Here is a 20,596-nt window from a genome sequence, read left to right as displayed (position 1 = left end):
GTCTTTGGTAACCAAGTACACATCATAATTAGAGAAAATGGTTTCTAATTTTCTGCTGCAGCATTACCAATGTACTCTAAAGCCCAAGCTAATGAATCAATCCAATCTGAGAACTATTTGTTCTGTATGTATGTGGTGCTAGTCAGGAAAGATTGATTCCAAATGCACACAATATAATGCTTGGGCTATTTTTCCATTGCATTCCATGGATCAGCATTTTCTATAGATCATACTTTCTTCCAAGCAAGCCTCATGTTTACATATGAGAGAATCCAATTCTTTCCTTTTTTTTAATTTGGAAGGCTACTTTTTTTCCCTCTGCAGCGTTTCCCCAGAACATGAAATACGAGGTCCCCATCTTGCACGTTGCAATGATTACTTTATACTGGTAAATGCCAATACACACTTTCATGTCTCGTAACCCTCTAACAGCTGGGTAATCTCACAGATCCTTAGGAACCATCCAAGGAGATGCAGTCTCTGATGTCTCTTAGCATCAAGGAAAGTATACAGATTTGGCACATCTTACTAGAAGCCTGCGAAGTGTTGGCAACAACAGGGATCATCACAGGAAACGCCTAGTATATCTGTCATGACAGCCCTTGTGGAACATGACAAATTCACTGGGAGGAGTGGATAATAACAGCACCTTCTGTGGGAAATAAATCACTACCTGCCCTTCAGAAACAATAGATGGTTACAAAAAAAAAAAAGTTTTCAAAATGGAAAATGTGTCTCTTTCTGGTAAAGGAAATTGCATTAATTTAAAAAAGGCAGATTTTATGGGCAAATCTTTGCCATGCCAATAAACATCTCTCCCCCTCTCTGTTTCCCCCTCTTATTTTTGTTTGAAGTCGAAGGCGTGATTCGGTAAGTTGAGTCATGTTCGCAATTAGAAATTGGCCGGTTTAAGGGGGCCTTATTTCATGGAGAGTTGGGAGTGATAAATCTTGAGACGCTCAAAAAGAAGAATAAGCTTTAAAAGTGCAGTTCCCTCCCCCCCTTTTTATTTCATCAATGGAAGCCAGAAATCATTCATTCTTTAAAGGAAGGGGAGCAAGAGAGAGAAAGTGTGAGTGTGTGTGCACATGCTAGAGACCTCCATGGAGATTTGCAGGAGGGGAAGCAAAGGGAGCTAATTTTATATATATCATGTATAATAGATCTAATATATTATATATAATATATATATATATATATTCCTCTAACCAGTTTATAAACTGCTTTCTCAGGATCTGTCTGCACTATATTCTTCTTTCCAAATCTTACCCACCCACCTCCTTTCTTTAGAGGCGGGAGGGGGGAGAGGGAGAATCCCGTCAGCAAAGCAACAAGCACCAGGTGGCTCTCAACTACACACTGCCAAAAAAATAAAATAAAAACCCTTCTCTAGAAAACAAGTTTAAAAAGGGAGGGGAAAGGAGGGGGGCTCCCTACAGGGGATTGGCTGAGCATGGAAGACAGGGAAATTAGTACAGTAAAGCATGAGTCTCCAAACCATGCTGGTGGCCAGAAGGACTGCTTTGAGGAGCAATTAGCTGAAGGCTGCTGCTGCTGCTGCTGCTACAGGAGAGGAAGCAAGAACAAGAAAAAAGAAAGGAAAGGAAAAAAAGGGGGGGAAGGCTGATCACGGCGGAGTCTCTCCCTCTCCCAGTAGGCGCTTGCTCACTGCAACTTGCAAAAGGGTTTCAGATGTCCCAGCACCGCCGCTTGACCCCCTGCAAATAAAACTTGACCACCAGATGCAAGTCCCACCTCTCTCCTTCGTAGTCTCTAGCATTTAGGACCCAGCTTCCAACCTGTTGGCAAACCAGAGAAGAGAAGGGAAAGGACTCGCTTTGCCACTTCCCCCCATAACTTCTTTTAAATGTTTGTGTCTTTAATATACAGATACCTATCTGTTTCTGGAGGATTCAAGAGTGGGGGGTGAAAACCCCTGCCTTCTGTCTCTGAGAAGAGCTGCTTTCCTGGAAGTCGGTGAGAAGAAAGTGCAGAAGTGATTAAGGGTGGCGGGCCGTGACACCCCCTCCCCATTCTTTTTTGCTCCTTTTTAAGTCAGAATCGACTTGAAGGCAGTCCATTTCCATTTTATTCGGATTTTTAAAAAAAACAAAACTTTTTTTTCCTGCTGCAAGTGTTGCTGCTCGTTCGCCTGTCATCTTTCTCTCCCTCCCTGCAGACTTTCCCTGCCTCTCTGTGAGACGGTGCAGGAAAAAAGCGAGGCAGGGGGTGAAATAGCCTCACGCGCTCCCCAACCACCACCGCCACCACCACCACCAACAACAAACCAGGAGTTGAGTGATGGGGGGTTGACCAAAAAAAAGAGAGAGAGAGAGAGAGAGAGAGCAAAGGGGAAAAAACTGCAAGCCAACCAACTCTCCGAACTCGCCAAGAAAATTGTAAGGCGCTATTTTTGTCTTTGGAGGGTTCGAAGGATTAATAAAAAGAAAGGGAAAAAGCCGAAGGAAAAGGAGAGGCGGGAGGTGGGGGGAAGCACCCGCCCCATCCAAAGTGGAGGAGAGTCACCGTTTGATCCGGCGCGCTTGGCCCCCTGAGGCATGGATGTCGGCGCCCGCCCGCCAGGCCAGATCACCGCGCCGAGGGCTTTGAGCAGGAGGGCTCCCCATCAGCTGTCCCCTCGCCTCTCCCCGGGCTTCACCCTTCCAGTATGTTTCTTTTCATGAGCCATCTCCCAGCGCCCAGAGCTTCAGTACAATGTGCAAATGGAGACTGATACAGGGTGCCTCAGCCTATGCCCACCTGCCTTCCTCCTCCTCCTCCTCCTCCTGCCGGTCTCGCAGCTACTGCTTCCTGCTGCTGCTCCTGATGTCGTTGTCCCTGGCTGCCCCTGTCCATGAGCGCGGCCAAGAGATGCTGCTCCTCAAGGCCACCAACTCTTCCTCCTCCTCCTCCTCCTCCTCCTCTCCGGCCAGTGCGGGGAGACACGTGCGGAGCTACAATCACCTCCGAGGCGACGTGCGCTGGAGGAAGCTCTACTCCTTCAACAAGTTCTTCCTCCGGATTGAGAAGAACGGCAACGTCAGCGGCACCAAGAAAGATAACTGCCCTTACAGTGAGTAGGACGGGGCCTCTCTCTCGCCCGCCTTTCTCCTCTTTGATCCAAGGCAAAGCAAGACGTGTGTGTCTGTGAAGCGGGGCCGGGGGAGGGGGGGCATCCTGAATCCCAGCCCTGCCCGTACAGGAGCTGTTGGCGCGCGCTCTGCGGTGGCAGAGCGCTTTGCGCGCGCTCAGAGGCGCTCTCGCCTTGATGCTGCTGCAAGGGCTGGGAAACAAACGCCCTCTGGTGTTGGGTTTGTGGGGGAGCCTGGCCTTACATCGAAAATGCACTTCTAAAAAGGCTTGGACATTTATTATTATTATTATTATTATTATTATTATTATTATTATTATTATTCCATTTCTCGCTTTGGCTAGATGAGGGGAAGGGAGAAAGAGACAGAAGAGACCTGGGGATAATTTTCTCTCTGATCCCAGCATGACTTCCATAGATGCCAGTCGGTTCCTTCTAGCGTGTTCTTCTTCCGTCTTGTCTGAACCAGAGAATGTAGGTCGTTTGTCCGAGCCTGGAGAAGAAAGTGTGGGCTTGGGAAAGGCGGGAAGAACGCGGTTGCTGATTGTCAGCTTCCACCGAAACGTTGGTCACCTCTAATTTCGAGGACAACTTAGTGTAAAGCCATGTGTGTGTGCGCGCTCGCGCAAAAGCTCTTTGCGACGAGACGGAGACGATAGTTTTGAAATTTAGGGCAATCTCTTGAAAGGGAGGCAAATACACCTTTCAAGATCTCTTTTCCTCTAGGCACATCGACTTTTGTTGTTGTTGTACGTGTGGGTGCTGGAGTGTTTCTCCCTTCTCTTCCTTTTAATTTCATTTCTTACTTCAATTTCATTAGCTGGACAGCTGGCACCCCATGGAGTTTTTAGCATGGAGTTTACCGCGGCACTCACGTTTTGCATTGTCAGATTATAGGGGCAGCTTGGGGGCGTCCTGTCAGACCTTTCTTTCATCCCCTTGCCCTGCTTGAAACGGTCTCATGTTGCATCCCTGAGAGAGCCTTGTAAACATCTGGGGCTGCAGCGAGTCATCCAGACCTCACACACATCTCGCTATCATTTTTTTTTTTAAAAAAGAAGACAAATTCATATTATATACATCTAGTAAAAGCCCTGTGTGTAGTTCTGTTCTCTGGCTGAAGTGGAGAAAAATAACTTTTTGCTCTCTTCTGCCTGCCTGCATAATCTCAGTAGAAGCAACTGTGATAAATCACAGCCTGTTTCACAATGATTTTCAGTGACTCTGTCCTGGTGGAGAAATAAATAAATAAATGTGCCATGTTGGGCAACTATGCCCCCCCGCCCCTGCTAGACAAAGCTTATTTTTATTTTATTTTGCATCTTGGGTGTGAATCCAGCAAATTAATTTTATTTATTATTTCATTGGCACCTTGCCCATTGTCCTTCATGCATCTCAGGTTTATCCTCACAACAGCCCTGTGAGGTAGATTAGGCCAAAAGATTGCAAGGTGATGATGGGACAGTTGATCCAGTTTGTTTCAACTAGTGAGCAAGGTTGTGAATCCTGGTCTCTCCTGACCAAGTTGCTCTGTCTACTACACTAGACTCAGGAGAAGGTTACAGGAGAAATGGGTACTTTTTTTTTTTAAGTGTTCACACACACACACACCAATGACCTATAAATAGTTTGGGATTAACCACTGTGCCTCATAGCTATAGCAGGACAGAGCAATGCCAATTTAATCCAAACAAGAAGCAAAGCTAATGGGGGCTACTTTAAACAGCAGGCAGTGTGCAGTTTTGAGAAGCATGGACGATGTTGTATCTTACAGAAAACATTGCACTATAACTCCCGCCCACCAATCTATTTGTGCCTAGTTGGTTAAAGCAGCTGTGCTTTTAACAACTTTGAATTCCTTTTGCTGTGGCCCCAGCTGGCTTCCTGCACTTGACTTTGTGTCTGCTTTCATAGGCTGGTGTTATTTATTATTGCACATGTCGATGTGTGCAACAGGGAAGTTTCGCTCTGTTGACAAGCCGCTATATGCCAGAGATGTCATTTAGTTCAGGCTTCATGAAAAGATAGTACCAGAAAGCAGTCATATGACAAAGGGAATTCTTGGATGTCTGAAGACCGCCTCATGGTTGCAGGAGAAACAGGTACATATTAAGTATTGTACAGTTTAGTATAGTGATAAAATGTGGGATTTAGAGCATGGAGACCTAGGTCCAAATCCTTGTTCGTTTGACTGAGCAAAGATGACTGGACCTTGAGATCTGTGGATGAAAGGATGAATACAAATGATAATATTAATGTATATATATATTAAAAATAGGAATGTACCCTCTTCCATCCCCAATATGCATGAGGCAGCTGCACCTAATGCGAGCACCGTGATGTTAGCGGTGACAATGACAGCTTACACAGTCCTACTTGTGACAACCAAACTCAGAATCTTCTCACACTGTTTCTGAGCACGCCTGTTCAGACAGTAAACCCATGCCCAAATGTTCACTGAATGTGTGGAAGTTAGAATGTTTTTGGCCAAGGTAGAGCCTCGGTAGAAAGGAGTCCTGTATGCGTGCACACGAATGACAAATATACACTGACTGCAGGGCTGGCTTGTGTTTGTGTTTTGAGAAAGTATGCCTAGTGGCATGATACTGTACCCTGTTAACAGATTTGTATGTACAGCCCCCCCCAACCTTCATGAGCACAGCAAGAATGCAGGTACAGTTGAGGCAAGTGAGCCTTGGTACTCTTTAGAGACAGCTTTGGCTCTTGCACATTCCTCAATCCCACTGTGTGCTCAGAAACACATTGCAGAGCACCAGAGCTGATCCCCAGCACCCTAATGTGCATTTCTTTGGTGTGCTGTGTATATCTTTTGGAGAACAAACTCAATGCAGCTGTGCCTGTGTTATGATGGCAGTACTGGGTGCATGCTGAATATTTACTGTATACTTGTGTCAAACTGGCTCTGACATATGAAGCAAACCTTAGTTTTCGACTAGCTGTTATAAAGGATATAGCCATCTCCTTTTACAAACCTGGCTTGTTGTGTTTATGGCAAGTGCAGTTCTGAGGGCTTGCTGTTTTTACCTTTCCAGGATTTTCTCTGGGGTATATTAGGTTTATCATAGAGTTGTTGCCATCTGTCATCACCTTATGTTAGAAGTAGGCTGCACATATTCTGGGCAGAATTGCCCCCCCCATCTCCTTCCCTCTTTCACAACCCCAGAGCTCAGAGTTACCAAATGAAGCCAGTGGGCAGCACTTTTCAAGGCAGGCTTCTTTGCATAATACACCATTAACTTATAGAATTCAACTGCTGTAAGATGATGACCAAAAGCTTAAATTACTTTGAAAAAGGATTATTAGACTCATGGAAGTCTGTCAACAGCTATTTAGCCATGATAGCAGAATAGAACCTCCATTTTCAGGTGCAGTATACCCCTGATTACCAGGTGCTGGAGGGATCTGTTTCCTTCATGCCATGCTAATTCACTTTCCAGAGCTATCTGGATGGCCACTGCTTGGAAAAAAAGAATGCAGGACTAGATAAGAGTTTTAGTCTGATCCAGAAGTGCAGTTCTTATATTCTCATTTTTCTGATTTTTTTTGTGGGTCCCCCCCAAGGTGAGTAAACTTACAATGTCTTGGAGGTAAATGTAGCAATTTTAACTTGCTCCCCTCTAGCCAGAGAGTAGTACTCTGTCTTCAAGTGCATTTGGTGCTGAAAAGAGAAATTGGTTTTGGACTTTTCTGGAAAAAGAGCATGGTGACAGGATTCCCACTTTTTTACTGGCTCCCTGCTCATGTATCTTTTTAGTGTAATCCACCACTTGAGGCAAGAATTTGTACAGTGGGAGTGGTGCCTTTGCAGCCTGCCTCAGATTAGGGCCATGAGTTGATGACAAATGGACTAGAGAGGTGGACGAAAATGGTCTGGATGGGCCATGGATCGTATTGTCAGTCCATGTTTCATGCTGACCATGTGGAGCCTGTTGCAAATAGTCTTCACATGGCACATTTGTCACATGGATAAGCCAGGCCAGCCCTGCCACAATACAGAGTGCTTCAGGCAGCAGATAATGAATACAGTTAATGGTAGCAAATTGTCAGTTGTCTGCTTGTTTACAATTTGAGCTTTCAATCCCATCTTGGTTGGATGCTAAGGATGAATGTAATAATGACAGCGGTTTAAACATGTGCACTTGGAAGCAAATTTAAATGTGCCAGGCAATCAAGAAGAGCTTAACTTCACATGTGTAGTTAAGTAGTTAGGTGCCTTGTTTAAACTGGGTTTTCTTGTTTGTATCTGTGGTGCTAGCACACCAGAGATCAGTGCCGTGTTAATGTACCATAAACCTGTTTTTGACAAGGCATGGGACAAGTGCAACATGGGTCAATCCTTCTTGCCTATTTTAGAGGGATAAGAACTGCTGGACCGCCAGTAGCCTGTCTAGTCCAGCATCTTGTGTTCACAGTGGCCAACCAGTTGCCCAAGGGAAACCCACAAGCAGGACCCGAGTGCAAGAGCACTCTCTGCTCCTGTGGTTTCCGGTAACTGTATTCAGAACCATATGGCCTCTGACCACGGAGGCAGAGCATAGCATGGCTAGTAGTCACTGAGAGCTTTATCCTCCATGAATTTGTCTAATCCTCTTTTAAAGCCCTCCAGGTTGGTGGCTGTCACTGCCTTCTGTGGGAGCAGGTTCCATAGTTTTACTCTGCACTCTGTGAAGTACTTTCTTTTGTCTGTCTTGCACCTTCAGTCAGCTTCATTGAATGTCCACGAGATGTAGTGTTATGAGAGAGGGAGAATGACTTTTCTCTCTTTAAGCTGGGCCTGATTTCACCGGGCGTGATTTCCTAAGTATGCTTAGGATTTCAGAGGAGTGGGTTGGGGACAATAAACAGCGAGATGAGAAGAGTAAGCAGTGCCCGGTTGATTAAAGTAGCTTCAACAAGATTCATTTCCATAGCAGGTTTGCTCTATAAATACTGTATATTAAGCACTAAATAAAGATTTACTTTGGCAGATGTTTTCCAACTTGATTACACAGAGCTATTACCTCAGCCTTTTCTATACCTTTAGGATAATGGGAATTGGGGATGAATTATGGTGATTCTGTCAAAAGTCTGGGACAGCTTGCATAATTTAGCATTGCTGGAGTATATCTGTCACTAGATATGCGTAGGATGGTTTGGGTTTTGTTTTATTTTCTTTGCAGTTAGAGCTTTGCCCTGAAACCTGACCACTCAGCACTCCTTACCTCAGTGTTGCAGCTGCAAAGGTCCCCCTGAAAAGTTGATTTCCAGGAGTGAATAAAGCAGCTGTAAGTCTCTCTCTGATAATGATGGCTTATTACATGTATGTGAAATAATAGTTAAGAGTAATACTACAACTTCAACCTAGAGACTGCCCATGAAAAGTTTGAGGATTGGAGAGAGAAATAATATACAAATTTGCAGAGTAAAGACAGAGGACCAGATTCTGGGATGTTTGCAGTGCAATTTTATGCATGTTTACTCAGAATTAAGCCCCACTGAATTTAATGGGGCTTACTCCTGGTCCTGGGTAAGCATGTAGACTGTATAGGATTGCAGCCTCCATATTGGTCTAAAGAAGGGAAATGTAGACCTATCTGAACTTTCACAGTAACCTTTGTAGTTGCAATCTGGGGCACACATTGTGAATGTGTTCCTCTAGTCTTCAGGCTTACTTTCAAACAAGAGCCTTGAGGTCTTCAGTCTCTGAATAACAAAAGTTGTCAAAAGTAACTTGAAACTGGCTAACAAAGCAAGGACATAGCTGGGCTCAACTATGCATTACACATAAATGTGTTTAAATGACAGCTGCTTTTTCTAGGGAGGATCCACTTTGGGAGGGAGCCATTTTGAATAGAGAAGTGCAGGGTTGGGGAGCTTAACACTCATTTCCTGATACTTTTTCCTGCAACTATCCCTCTCCTAGCCAGTCACCCTCTCCCCTGGTGAGATGCACATTAAACACGTGTCTGAACCCCTGGGAAGAAAGCATCTAGGGAGAGGGAGTTGCACCTTTCCTGTCTGCCATGAGACCCTGGTGTGTTTGCAGAGGATTCTGGGGCATATTATAGAGCAGGGATGGGGATCTGTGGCTCTCCAAGTGTTGCTGGACTCATAATCTCTCACCATTGGCCATATTGGTTGGGGCTGACGGGAGGTGGGAGTCCAAAAACACCTGGAAGACTACCGGTTCCTCATTCCTGTTCTAGGGTACACACATAGTCCTTTCTGTTGCTTTGAACTCACTGCATCCTAGAACACACCTAACCTTTTCCATGTGGTTGCACACTGTAGGGTAGATCAATAGTAACCGGCAACTGTCTTTCAGACAACTTTGTCTTCCGTTTGCCAACTCTGATGGGTTTCTGAACCTGATATTGGAGCCCAACTCCTGGATTTTAAAACCATCAAACAACAGTATGGCCAGTTTGTACCTATTCAACACGGTTTGTAGAGTCTAATTACATAAAAGTGTTGGTTCCTTTTGTATCTCTGCTAGACATGTTTAAGGAATTTTGGAAAGGTTATATTGAAAATAACCTGCTGAACAACAGATAAACAATAGAAGGAATGAATCTGATCTTTTGGATTGGATAGTAGTTCTTGGATAGTGTACGATGGCTTTAAAAGAGGATTAGACAGATTCATGGAGGATAAGGCTATCAGTGGCTACGAGCCATGATGGCTATGCTCTGCCTCCATAGAGGAAGGCAGTATGCTTTCGAATACCCAGTTGCTGGAAACCACAGGAGGGGAGGGTGCTTTTTGCACTCAGGTCTTGCTTGAGGGCTTCTCATGGGCAACTGGTTGGCTACTGTGATAATAAAGGTAAAGGTAAAGGTGTCCCCGCACTTGTAGTGTGAGTCGTTTCCAACTCTTAGGGTGACGTCTTGTGACGTTTACTAGGCAGACCATATATATGGGGTGGGATTGCCAGTTTCTTCCCCGGCCTTTCTTTACCCCCCAGCATATGCCGGGTACTCATTTTACCGACCACGGATGGATGGAAGGCTGAGTGGACCTCGACCCCTTTTACCGGAGATTCGACTTCCTCCTTCCGTTGGAATCGAACTCCGGCCATGAGCAGAGCTTCGGCTGCGTTACTACCACTTACCACTAGGATGCTGGAACAGGTGGGCTACTGGCTTGATCCAGCAGGTGGTTCTTAAGTTTTTATGAACGAGAGAAAGATAAAATGACATGTCAATCCTCTTGCTGCCAACAGGGCTTCCTATAAAAGAGTTTTCTATGCCTGGGTCACTGCCAATGTTACACACACCAACTGACCAAGGGATACATCATTTAGAATTGACCTGACTTAGAATCATAGAATTGTAGAGTTGGAAGGGGCCTATAAGGTCATTGAGTCCAACCCCCTGCTCAATGCAGGAATCCAAATTAAAGCATATGCAGCAGGTGGCTGTCCAGCTGCCTCTTGAGTGCCACCAGTGCTGAAGAGCCCACCACCTCCCTAGGTAATTGGTTCCATTGTTGCACTGCTCTAACAGTTAGGAAGTTTTTTCCTGATGGTCAGCCAAAATCTGGCTTCCTGTAACTTGACCCCATTATTCCATGTTCTGCACTCTGGGACAATTGAGAAGAGATCCTGGCCCTCCTCTGTGTGGCAACCTTTCAACTATTTATTTATTTATTTATTTATTTATTTAATTTGTATCCCGCCCTTCCTCCCAGGAGGAGCCTACTTGAAGACTACTATCATATCTCCCCTCAATCTTCTTTTCTCAAGGCTAAACATGCCCAGTTCTTTCAGTCTCTCCTCACAGGGCTTTGTTTCTAGTCCTCTGATAATCTTTGTTGCCCTCTTCTGAACCTGTTCCAGTTTGTCTGCATCCTTCTTAGACAGGATTCACTAGAAAAGACAATAATGCTAGGAAAAACAGAAGTGAGTAGAAACAGAGGAAGGCCAAACAAGAAATTGATTGATTCCATAAAGGAAGCCACAGATGTGAATTTACAAGATCAGAACAGGGTGGTTCATGACAGATGCTGTTGGAGGTCACTGAGTTATAGGGTCGCCATAAGTCGTATCGACTTGAAGGCACATAACAACAACAACAACAAATTGAGTAGCTGAACCACCATTTCTGTTCTCTGTCTTTTACTATGCATGTACCTGAAGAAAGCGTTTTTGTTGCTTTTGGCATCTCTCGCTAACCTCAGCTCATTCTCAGCTTTAGCCTTCCTGACCCCATCTCTGCAATTCCATGCTACCTGTCTATACTCTCTTCGTGGCTTGGCCTTCCTTCCACTTCCTGCATATGTCTTTTTTTGTTTGTTTTCAAGTCATCTCTAAGTATTTTAGGAAGCCACATTGGCTTCTTCTGCTGTCTTCTGTTTTCCTTGATGGAATTGTTTGCCATTGTGCTTTTAGAACTTCCTTTTTTAGAACTCCCACCCATCTTGGACTCCTTTTCTCATTAGTGTTGCTTGCCATGGAACCTTACTTACCATTGTTCTGAGTTTATTAAAACTGGCTTTCCTGAAGTCCAGGGTACACATATGGCTACTCTCTGCTTTTGCTTCCTTTAAAATCAACAATTCAAGTACAGCGTGGTCACTTTCCCCCAGGGTTCCCGTAACTGCCACTTCATCCACCTAGTCATCTCTATTGGTTAGAATCAAGTCGAGGATAGCTGATCCTCTAGTTGCTTCCTCCACTTTCTGTAGGAGAAATTTATCTTCAACATGAGTTAGGAATTTCTTGGAGGGGCCATGTTTGGTAGAATTTGTCTCCCAACAGATATTGGGGTAATTGAAGTCCCCCATTACTACTACATAATGCCTCCTAAAAACATTGGCAATTTGCTTTTGAAAAGTTTAATCTTGTCTTCTCTTTGATTGCATGGTCGGTAGTAGACTTCAACCACCATGTTCCTTTTATTCCTTGCCCCGTTTATTTTAATCCAGATACTCTTGGTGGCTCTACCAAGCTCATCCTCCTGTATTTTTGTGCAAGGATATATATTTTTAACATATAGCACAATTCCGCCTCCCTTTTTATTCCTTCTGTTCTTTTTGATTGCTGCATTCCACTCATGGGAGTCATCCTACCAAGTTTCAGTTACAACTATTCTCCTGTATTAAGAGTCCAAGTTTGTCCTGTTTGTTTCCCATACTCTGGGCATTACTGTACAAACATCGAAGACTATGTGATTTATGGCCTGGCTTCCCTCCTACATTTTTGTGAAGACTATTACTGGGCCCCATTAGAGCCGTCCCCTCAGTTCCTTTTACTGTGCACAAGCCTTTGGTAGTCATTACCACCAAGTTTACATCTCCCTCCCACTTAGGATCCATTTACCTGATCAGTTTACCTGAACCTGATGAAGTTCTCCATGCTGTGGCCAAACATATTCTTCTCAGTCCTTGTGAGGTACAGCCCATCACTTGCCAGCAGGCCATCTTCCAAGAAACATAGCCCATGGTCCCAGAATCCAAATCTCTCATGTCAGCATCACCTTCACAGCCAGTCATTCACCTGGAGTATTTTTCTTTCCCTTTCTGCTCCTCTTTTAAGTGCTGGAAGGATGGATGAGAAAACTATCTGGGCCCCAAAGTCCTTGAGTCTCCTTCCTAGAGCTTCAAAGTCTGACGTGATTTCTTCGTAGCTGTGCTTGGCAGTATCATTAGTTCCCACATGGATGAGAAGAAAGGGATACCTATCAGTGGGCTTTACGAGTGATGGCAACACTCCTGTCACATGTCTAATCTGTCCTCTAGGGAGACAGCATACCTGGCGAGCCCATGGATCTTCTCGGCATACTTGGGTTTCAATCCCACGCAGCAGGGAGTCTCCCACTACTACTACTCTTCTCTAAGCGATAGGCTGTCCAGTTCAGCACCCTTCTCCCTTCCAGTCCATTTTCCTTTTGTGTTGTATCTTTAGATTGTAAGCCAAATGGGAGGGACCATATTGTCTTTTTTTGATATGTAAGCTGCTCTGGGAGCCTCTTTTGCCTGAGGAGAGGGATAAAATTCTTTAAATAAATATATGTTACTACAGCATTCCTTGAAATTAGGACTCTTCAGAGCTTGGAAAAGTTACTTTTTTGAACTACAGCTCCCATCAGCCCAATCCAGTGGCCATGCTGTCTGGGGTTGATGGGAGTTGTAGTTTAAAAAAGTAACTTTAACAAGCCCTGTAAATTACTTATAGCTGGTGTATGGATGTTGCCATGAGTACTATATTATAAGTGATGTTGTTATATATCTGGCCCTCATTTTAAGAATATCAACTTAGAAATCATTGATTGCTGCAGACTGTGCCCTAGCTTGAGATGAGGTTTTGTTCTGTGGTAATTACATTTACTCTTGTTGACTTAGCCTTTGAATGGAAATGGAAGCATTTGTTTTCATTGTTCTAAAAATATTGCAGAAGCATATTAATAATCACAAACTTCTTACAAATACAAATGGGATTAATTTCTCTGACATCAATGCCAGCAGTTTTATATTGGGAGTGGTTCTTATCTGTAAACTTGAGCATGCTGGCAATCTTGAGTTTCAGTTTCCAATTCCGAGTGTCCTGGAGAACCCCAGATATATCAGATGTAATATGGCACTACGTAGTTTCTAACATATATTTCTCAAAGGGGAGGATTTCCCATATCTTTTCATATTTTCTTGAAAAATATGTGTGGTATTATACGAAACTGCTACTTGGTAATTTTCTTTCAGTAACTTCTCCCCTAAGACCCAGATCTTAGCTGCTCTCAAGAATAATGAAATCATTTCAGTGATTTTATAAAATAAGTGAGATAATAGCACAATAAACGGAGAGCTGGGGCCTGACACTGAATAAAAGCAGAATGACTGATGTGTGCTGCTTTATACCAAATGAAAAATGCTTCTGTAAGGTTGCCTTTAATGTTCCTTCAATGTCTGGTTTTGTATATTAAATGATGGCTTTTTTCTTAAAAGAAGTCTTCTCAGTGTCACTGTTTTTCACCTTTTAATAGAAGTTCATGTTGTTGACAGATTTAAAAAAACAGACAGCAGAGAAATAGGAAATTATATACGGCCTTCTAATAGATGTTGCTGTTTCCTGATTTGGGAAGTTGTATGCTTTTTATAATACCAACTGTTTTCTCATTTAAGTCTTGGTTGTTCCCGGAGCTTGGTTACATAATTTATAACCAGTGATTTACTTTGGGCCTTTGGGATTTATGTATGTGGAAGGGATTGTATTCTTTAGTGTCTACATGACACTCTCCTGTTACCTTTACTGCATTCCCATAGGGTAGACCCTCCACACACATAATCGTACCTTTATCGTAAATCTATTAAAAATATACAGTTGTAAGGAGCCTTTGTCTTCATAAATCTGATTTATAGCTACCTGCTAAAGATGACTGTGGAAACATTTGGTAAGAATCACCCTGACGACCTGAGAGGAATATAACACAAAGGCCAAAGGCGCTTGAGTGTCCCACACTATTTCAACAGGGGTATTCTGATGGTCCTTACTGAAGCAAGGAACACAGGCTTTGATGGGGATTTTGTACAGGGAGCTAGAATATAACATAGGAACATACCATGGAGGCTGCTTTATGAGAGTGAATGGGGCCCTGACCCATCAACTTCAGTCTGTCTTCAGCCAGCCCCCCCACTTGCCTGTCTTCTTACTTACCTGTCGAAGGAGTGGCTGTCTCTATCAGCTTCTTCCTCAGTTTCAGTGTAGAACATAGCAGGGAGGATAAAGGGGTCAGAACTAGAATTAGTTGACTCTGCCTGTCATTGGCTGTGGCTACACCTGTGGTTCGGGCTCTCTGTGTTTCGCCTCAGCAGTCCTAACGGGCACCAGCCAGCACTGGGAGCAGAGGCAGCTGCAATATACCGAGTCACACCATTGGTACATCTAGCTCAGTTTTGTCTACACATTGCCAACCATGGTTTCAGATGGGGGACCTTCTACATGCAAAGCAGACGCTGTACCACTGAGCTATAGCCCCTCTGCAGAACTTCAGCTTTCTGTCAGTTGTACCTGTATGACATACGTGGTCTCAAATACCTTCTTGTCACATCCACATTTTCACCATACACCTTAGATGTATACCCATGAAAAACAACTTAGGTGTGAAGCAAATCTGAGGGCCTTGCAGGAATGTGGAATACCCTCCCTTAGAGATGTTCAGGGAAAGAGAGGATGTGCTGGTAGTGTAGCATGACCACATACAGTGTTGCTTTAGATACTCCCTTCACCCCTCCTGACTCTATGATTCTCAGGGATGGTTAGCACATGAGAGTTCATCACTTGAAGACTTCAACATCTGGTGATGATCTGCATATCTGAGGCATCACACAGATCAAATGCCATCAGGTAAAACGTTCATATTCAGCCACTGAGCTTCAGTAGCTTCAAATCACCCAATCGGCCATGTGTTATCAAAGCCTGAGAAGTCCAATGTACATGTGTGTGCCTGTGTGACAGACAGCGAGAGGAAGAGCACATTCAGCTAGAAATAAATATTTTAGAATGCAAAGCATTCAGGCTAATGTTGTTTTGCTAGACCCCTGCTTGAGCCTTTGGGAGTTCTCCAGGTTAATTTGTTAGGGGACCGTGTACAGCTTTTAAAACCTCTACAATGACCAGCTTTACAAGCTCAGATTTCATTAGAAATATTCTGTAGTTTTCCATTGACTTTTCTGTGTAAAGTTTTGGAGACCACACTCTTCACTCTTCAGTAAACATTATTATCAGCTTGAGGTCTGATTTGACACTGCCTCCTTGCTGGAGACATAGGCTGAATTCATATATTTTGTTTTGGTTCTGTCTGTCTGTTTGCTGCGTTTTTAATATTTTCAGATTGTTTTATCTGTTGTGTGATTTGTGACACAGAAAGGCAGGATACTAATTGCAAAGTGCAAAAAAGGTGGTTTTGATGTCTTCAGGAGAACCTTGTAAGTGTGACATGTGTTGTTTGCATGATGTCACTGTTGGTGTGGAATGGTGTTATGTGACACCAAAAGTAGGCATGTTGGAGAATTCACATGAAAATGGAAACAGGAGCAGACATTGCTGCTCTTTGCTTATCCACCCCATGTCCACAATGGAAAACAAGCCAGCAAATGTGATTGGTATTTGCTGCAACTGCTTTCAGTCTGTAAATGATACGTAATTGATTATTTCCCTATTTGCATTGTACTTCCTTTGCTTTGAAATGAATGTGTGGAGTAAAGTAATGACAATTACATAAATTACATAATTTTACGTCATTTTGTCACAGCGGACTGCGAGGCACAAAAAGCACATAGCTTTTTGTGGAAGACAAACCGCAGAATGGAAATATGTGATGAATATAGGGTGGAATGGGAAATGATGGCTTCTAACATCCCCAACTGAGAGAGGTACTGTTTTGAAAAGGGGCTTCTAAGGACCAAACTAGACATTTGCTAGATATGTAGCATGCAGCTGTGTATCTTGTTTTTACTTCCTAAATTACAGGTGTAAGCAGGGGAGCGATCCTTACAGGAAACACAATGTGCAGGTTGGGGAGGCCTGTCCCTTTCCTTTCCAGCATGATCAGAACCAGTCTCCCTCCCACTTGCATATGTCTAGGACGCTGGAGTGGGGAGGATACCCCAATAGGGATGTTTTCCCCTAAGGCTCTTATGCCTGTGCAAAGGGATTTGTTCTGATTGTGCTGGGGAGCGGAAAGATCAGCCTTGCCTTCTGCCATGCTGTATTTCCTGTAGAGATCATCCCCACACACCTGTAATTTCAGAAGAAAAAGGAAGATGCATAGCTGTGTGCTACATATCTAGCAAACATCTGGTTTGATTCTAAGCTTCTGCTTTGCTGGCAGAATTCCTGCTAATTCAATACCTGAATCTCAGGCCCTGCTGAGAATGCCCCTGCCATATGAAGTGAAGCAGGTGACTCCCAGGGGAAAGGCATTCTTAGGCTGTGCACGTACCATACATTTAAAACACAATTCTCTCCACCCAATAATCCTGGGAACTCTAGTTTGTCAAAGATGCTGGGGATTGTATCTCTGCGAGGGGTAAACTACAGTTCCCAGGATTGTTAGGGGGTGCTTTCAATATATGGTGTGTACTCAGCCTTAGCGGTGACAGTCCCGATGTGGAATGCCTTCACCAGTGAAGCTCACCTGGTGCCTTCTTTATGGTCCCTTAGGTGCCAGGTAAAGATCTTTTGATTCTCCTGGGCCTTCTGAAATTTGTATTCTTACAATCTGGACTCCTGTTAGCATACATTCAACTCAGTCTGAGGCAGCTTCTTATGTTCCTAAGGGTCTGAAGGGAGATTCAAACAGTGTTCAACTGAACATGCTGAGACGCTGCCTCCAGTTGGGAGCCATGCATTATCAGGGTTGCAGATTACGAGCAGGTTTCAAAGGAAATTTGCCCAAACTTACTTAGAATCACCTTTCAGACCACTATGCTGCTTACATCATGAAGATCTGCAGTGGTGCTGGCACAGACTGGGTGTTGAGGGAAGGGCTTGTACACTAAGGTATGAATAACAGAGAAAAATGCTGATGAAAGTTAAAGAGGAAAGCACAAAAGCAGCACTACAGCTGAACGTCAAGAAGACTAAAGTAATGACAACAGAAGATTTATGTAACTTTCAAGCTGACAACGAGGACATTGAACTTGTCAAGGATTATCAATACCTTGGCACAGTCATTGACCAAAATGGAGAGAATAGTCAAGAAATCAGAAGAAGGCTAGGACTGGGGAGGGCAGCTGTGAGAGAATTAGAAAAGGTCCTCAAATGCAAAGATGTATCACTGAACACTAAACTCAGGATCATTTAGACCATGGTATTCCCAATCTCTATGTATGGATGTGAAAGTTGGACAGTAAAAAAAGCGGATAAGAGAAAAATCAACTCATTTGAAATGTGGTGGTGGAGGAGAGCTTTGAGCATACCATGGACTACGAAAAAGACAAATAATTGAGTGTTAGAACAAATTAAACTAGAACTATCGCTAGAAGCTAAAATGATAAAACTGAGGTTATCATACTTTGGACACATCATGAGAAGACATGATTCACTAGAAAAGACCATAATGCTGGGAAAAACAGAAGGAAGTAGAAAAAGAGGAAGGCCAAACAAGAGATGGATTAATTCCATAAAGGGAGCCACAGACCTGAACTTACAAGATCTGAACAGGGTAGTTCAACACAGATGCTCTTGGAGGTCACTGATTCATAGGGTCGCCATAAGTCGTAATCGACTTGAAGGCACATAATAGCAACAACATTAACAGAGAACTACTCGTGTGTTTGTGTGTGTGTGTGTGTGTGAGAGAGAGAGAGAGAGAGAGAGAAGGAGTGCACATGTGCTTGGAGCAACTCTCCTCATTCTGCTGTATGGAGAAATGGGTGTGCCAACCTTAGTTGACTTCAGTTTTTGGATCTGATAAGTTTAGGAATGGCTTTTACTATAGCATGTGCAATCTTGAAATCTTAATTTGTGTGTGTGTGTGTGTTTCACTCTTATTTATTATACTGCAATCTGTTTTGGAATAAATCAGGGTATGTTCTGAAGCTCAGGAAAAAAAGAAACAGACTTCTGACAAATGTACTGTCTTCCTCCTCCATTGGATAGGTTATTAAAGCAAGGTTAATTATATTTGGTCCAGATTTTGTTTTACCCAAATGTGATCTAGGAGATATGAGGAGCTTTAAAATGTGACTTGGGTCACACATTTAAATAACAGCTTTACAGGCATTCTTTGCTTTTAAATTAGGTCACTTGTGTTCTTTCTTTGAACACTCTGTTCTAATTGAACGGTAAATCATTGAAGATATGCAGAATAGATTCCCTTCTAAGGTGGACAACTGGACTGTGCCTTTTTACTGCTTCTAACATGTGCAGTGCATTCTCTTATTGCCTGTTAAGAGACATGGTGTCAGTATGAAAGAGTTGTCTTGTTTCATTGTTTAGCTGAAGCCAGTCTCCTTCTGCATTTACTTGACGATAATTAATGAATTGAAACATAACTTTCGCTGGAAGAAGAGCTTAGAGTGCAGTAAGATATGTTAGAGTTACAGATGAAATAAGATATATCACACTTTCAGATAAGCATCTGCAGAAAAAAACAGTAGCAAAGAATTTTCTCTCTTATGCCTACATATAGGTCATGACTTAAACACATGTTGGCTACCCCTCGGCTAGAGAAGTGAAGGTCTAGAAATATTCCAGGGTCGGGAAGAGGGGGAAGGTTTGAAATTATTTTTTCAAAGTCCAAATTGGAATAAAAAAAATTAGAATGGCAAATAAAATCTGTTACTTGCATCCTAAGGATGAACTTTATGTAAGGGTGGTTTTTTTTTTTTTGCCCCCAAGCATAGATTTCTACATGCTCTTTCTAATCTCAGATATCATAACCTACCTTTTTGTTTTTATAAAATTGTTAATGGTTTCTATATTCTATGCTTATTTTATTTTTTCTTGATTGATATCTGACAAACATTTGTTGTCTGCACTCTACAGCGTGTGTTTTTAAATGGTTTTAAATGTTTTAAATTGTGTTTTAAATTGTTTTTAAAATATGTGTTTTAAATTTGTATATTTGTTTTTAATGTTTTTAGTTACTGTAAACCGCCCAGAGAGCTTCGGCTATGGGGTGGTATAAAAATACAATAAATAAATAAATAAACATGTTAAGCTGGCCTAGTTGGATTGGTTTGGTTTTGCATTTGGATAAATAACTATACGTCAGTGCTGTCTGCTATAGATTGATCACCAGCACCTTCTCCTGTATCATCAGAGTGTTCAACTAGATGACCTTGTAGGCCCCTTCAAACTCTTATGATTGTATGACAATGAGAATATTTGTAATTAATTGTTTGAACAGAATTTAAGAACATACCTTTTTTTACTTTGTAAACTTAACAGACAGATCCATTTCATGTACATATTTGTGATTATCTATTTTAGTTGTACCTAAAAAGGTATTTACACACAGCTAGTTGTGCCAGAATATGAACAAGTACAGAACTGAATATGCATTCAAATGCTTATTCCATTAAAAATAGTGATTTAGATAGGTGGCATCTACAGTGGGAAGCTTGTCCGGGGTCTCCAACGTGTCAACCCATGGGGATCATAGCATCCTGTTGATTCCTACCCTTTTATTATATCAGTTCATGAGTTTATTCAATTCCTCTTACATAATCTGGCTCCTGTCTAATGTATGTAAGAGTAGGTTGTGTTGAAGTCAACTTGAGTTACTTCTGGCTAAATTGTGCATTGGTTTAGTCAGCACACATTTGGACAAATACAGAAGTGTTTCTTCTGCTTTATTCAAGGACAACAGTTCCAGATTTTAATGGGAAAAGCTATGTTTTCCAAAATAATTTGAGCTGAAAGGTTCTTAAATATAGGCAATTATTTCTCTTCTCTGAGGCATTTTAGCATGTGTTTTTAAATTGCTTTTTAAAAATGTGTTTTTAAATTTGTATATTTGTTTTTAATGTTTTTAATTGTTGTAACCTGTCCAGAGAGCTTCGGCT

At 42.7% G+C, this 20,596-nt stretch overlaps 1 protein-coding gene across 1 annotated transcript in view; it reads left to right on the top strand.

Moving 5' to 3' along the window:
• The first annotated feature begins 1,500 nt into the window (after nucleotides 1-1,500).
• FGF10 (fibroblast growth factor 10) overlaps nucleotides 1,501-20,596 on the top strand; it is a 127,011-nt gene continuing 107,915 nt past the window's right edge. Inside the window, exon 1 of the mRNA XM_061617526.1 lies at nucleotides 1,501-3,073. Within this exon, the coding sequence (XP_061473510.1) occupies nucleotides 2,716-3,073 (358 nt within the window). The 5' untranslated portion in view covers nucleotides 1,501-2,715. The remainder of the gene's footprint in view (nucleotides 3,074-20,596) is intronic.

The sequence above is a fragment of the Rhineura floridana genome, chromosome 1 (assembly GCF_030035675.1).
Source record: "Rhineura floridana isolate rRhiFlo1 chromosome 1, rRhiFlo1.hap2, whole genome shotgun sequence".
NCBI classification, from domain to species: domain Eukaryota; kingdom Metazoa; phylum Chordata; class Lepidosauria; order Squamata; family Rhineuridae; genus Rhineura; species Rhineura floridana.
This window is presented reverse-complemented; position numbering and strand designations above follow the sequence as displayed.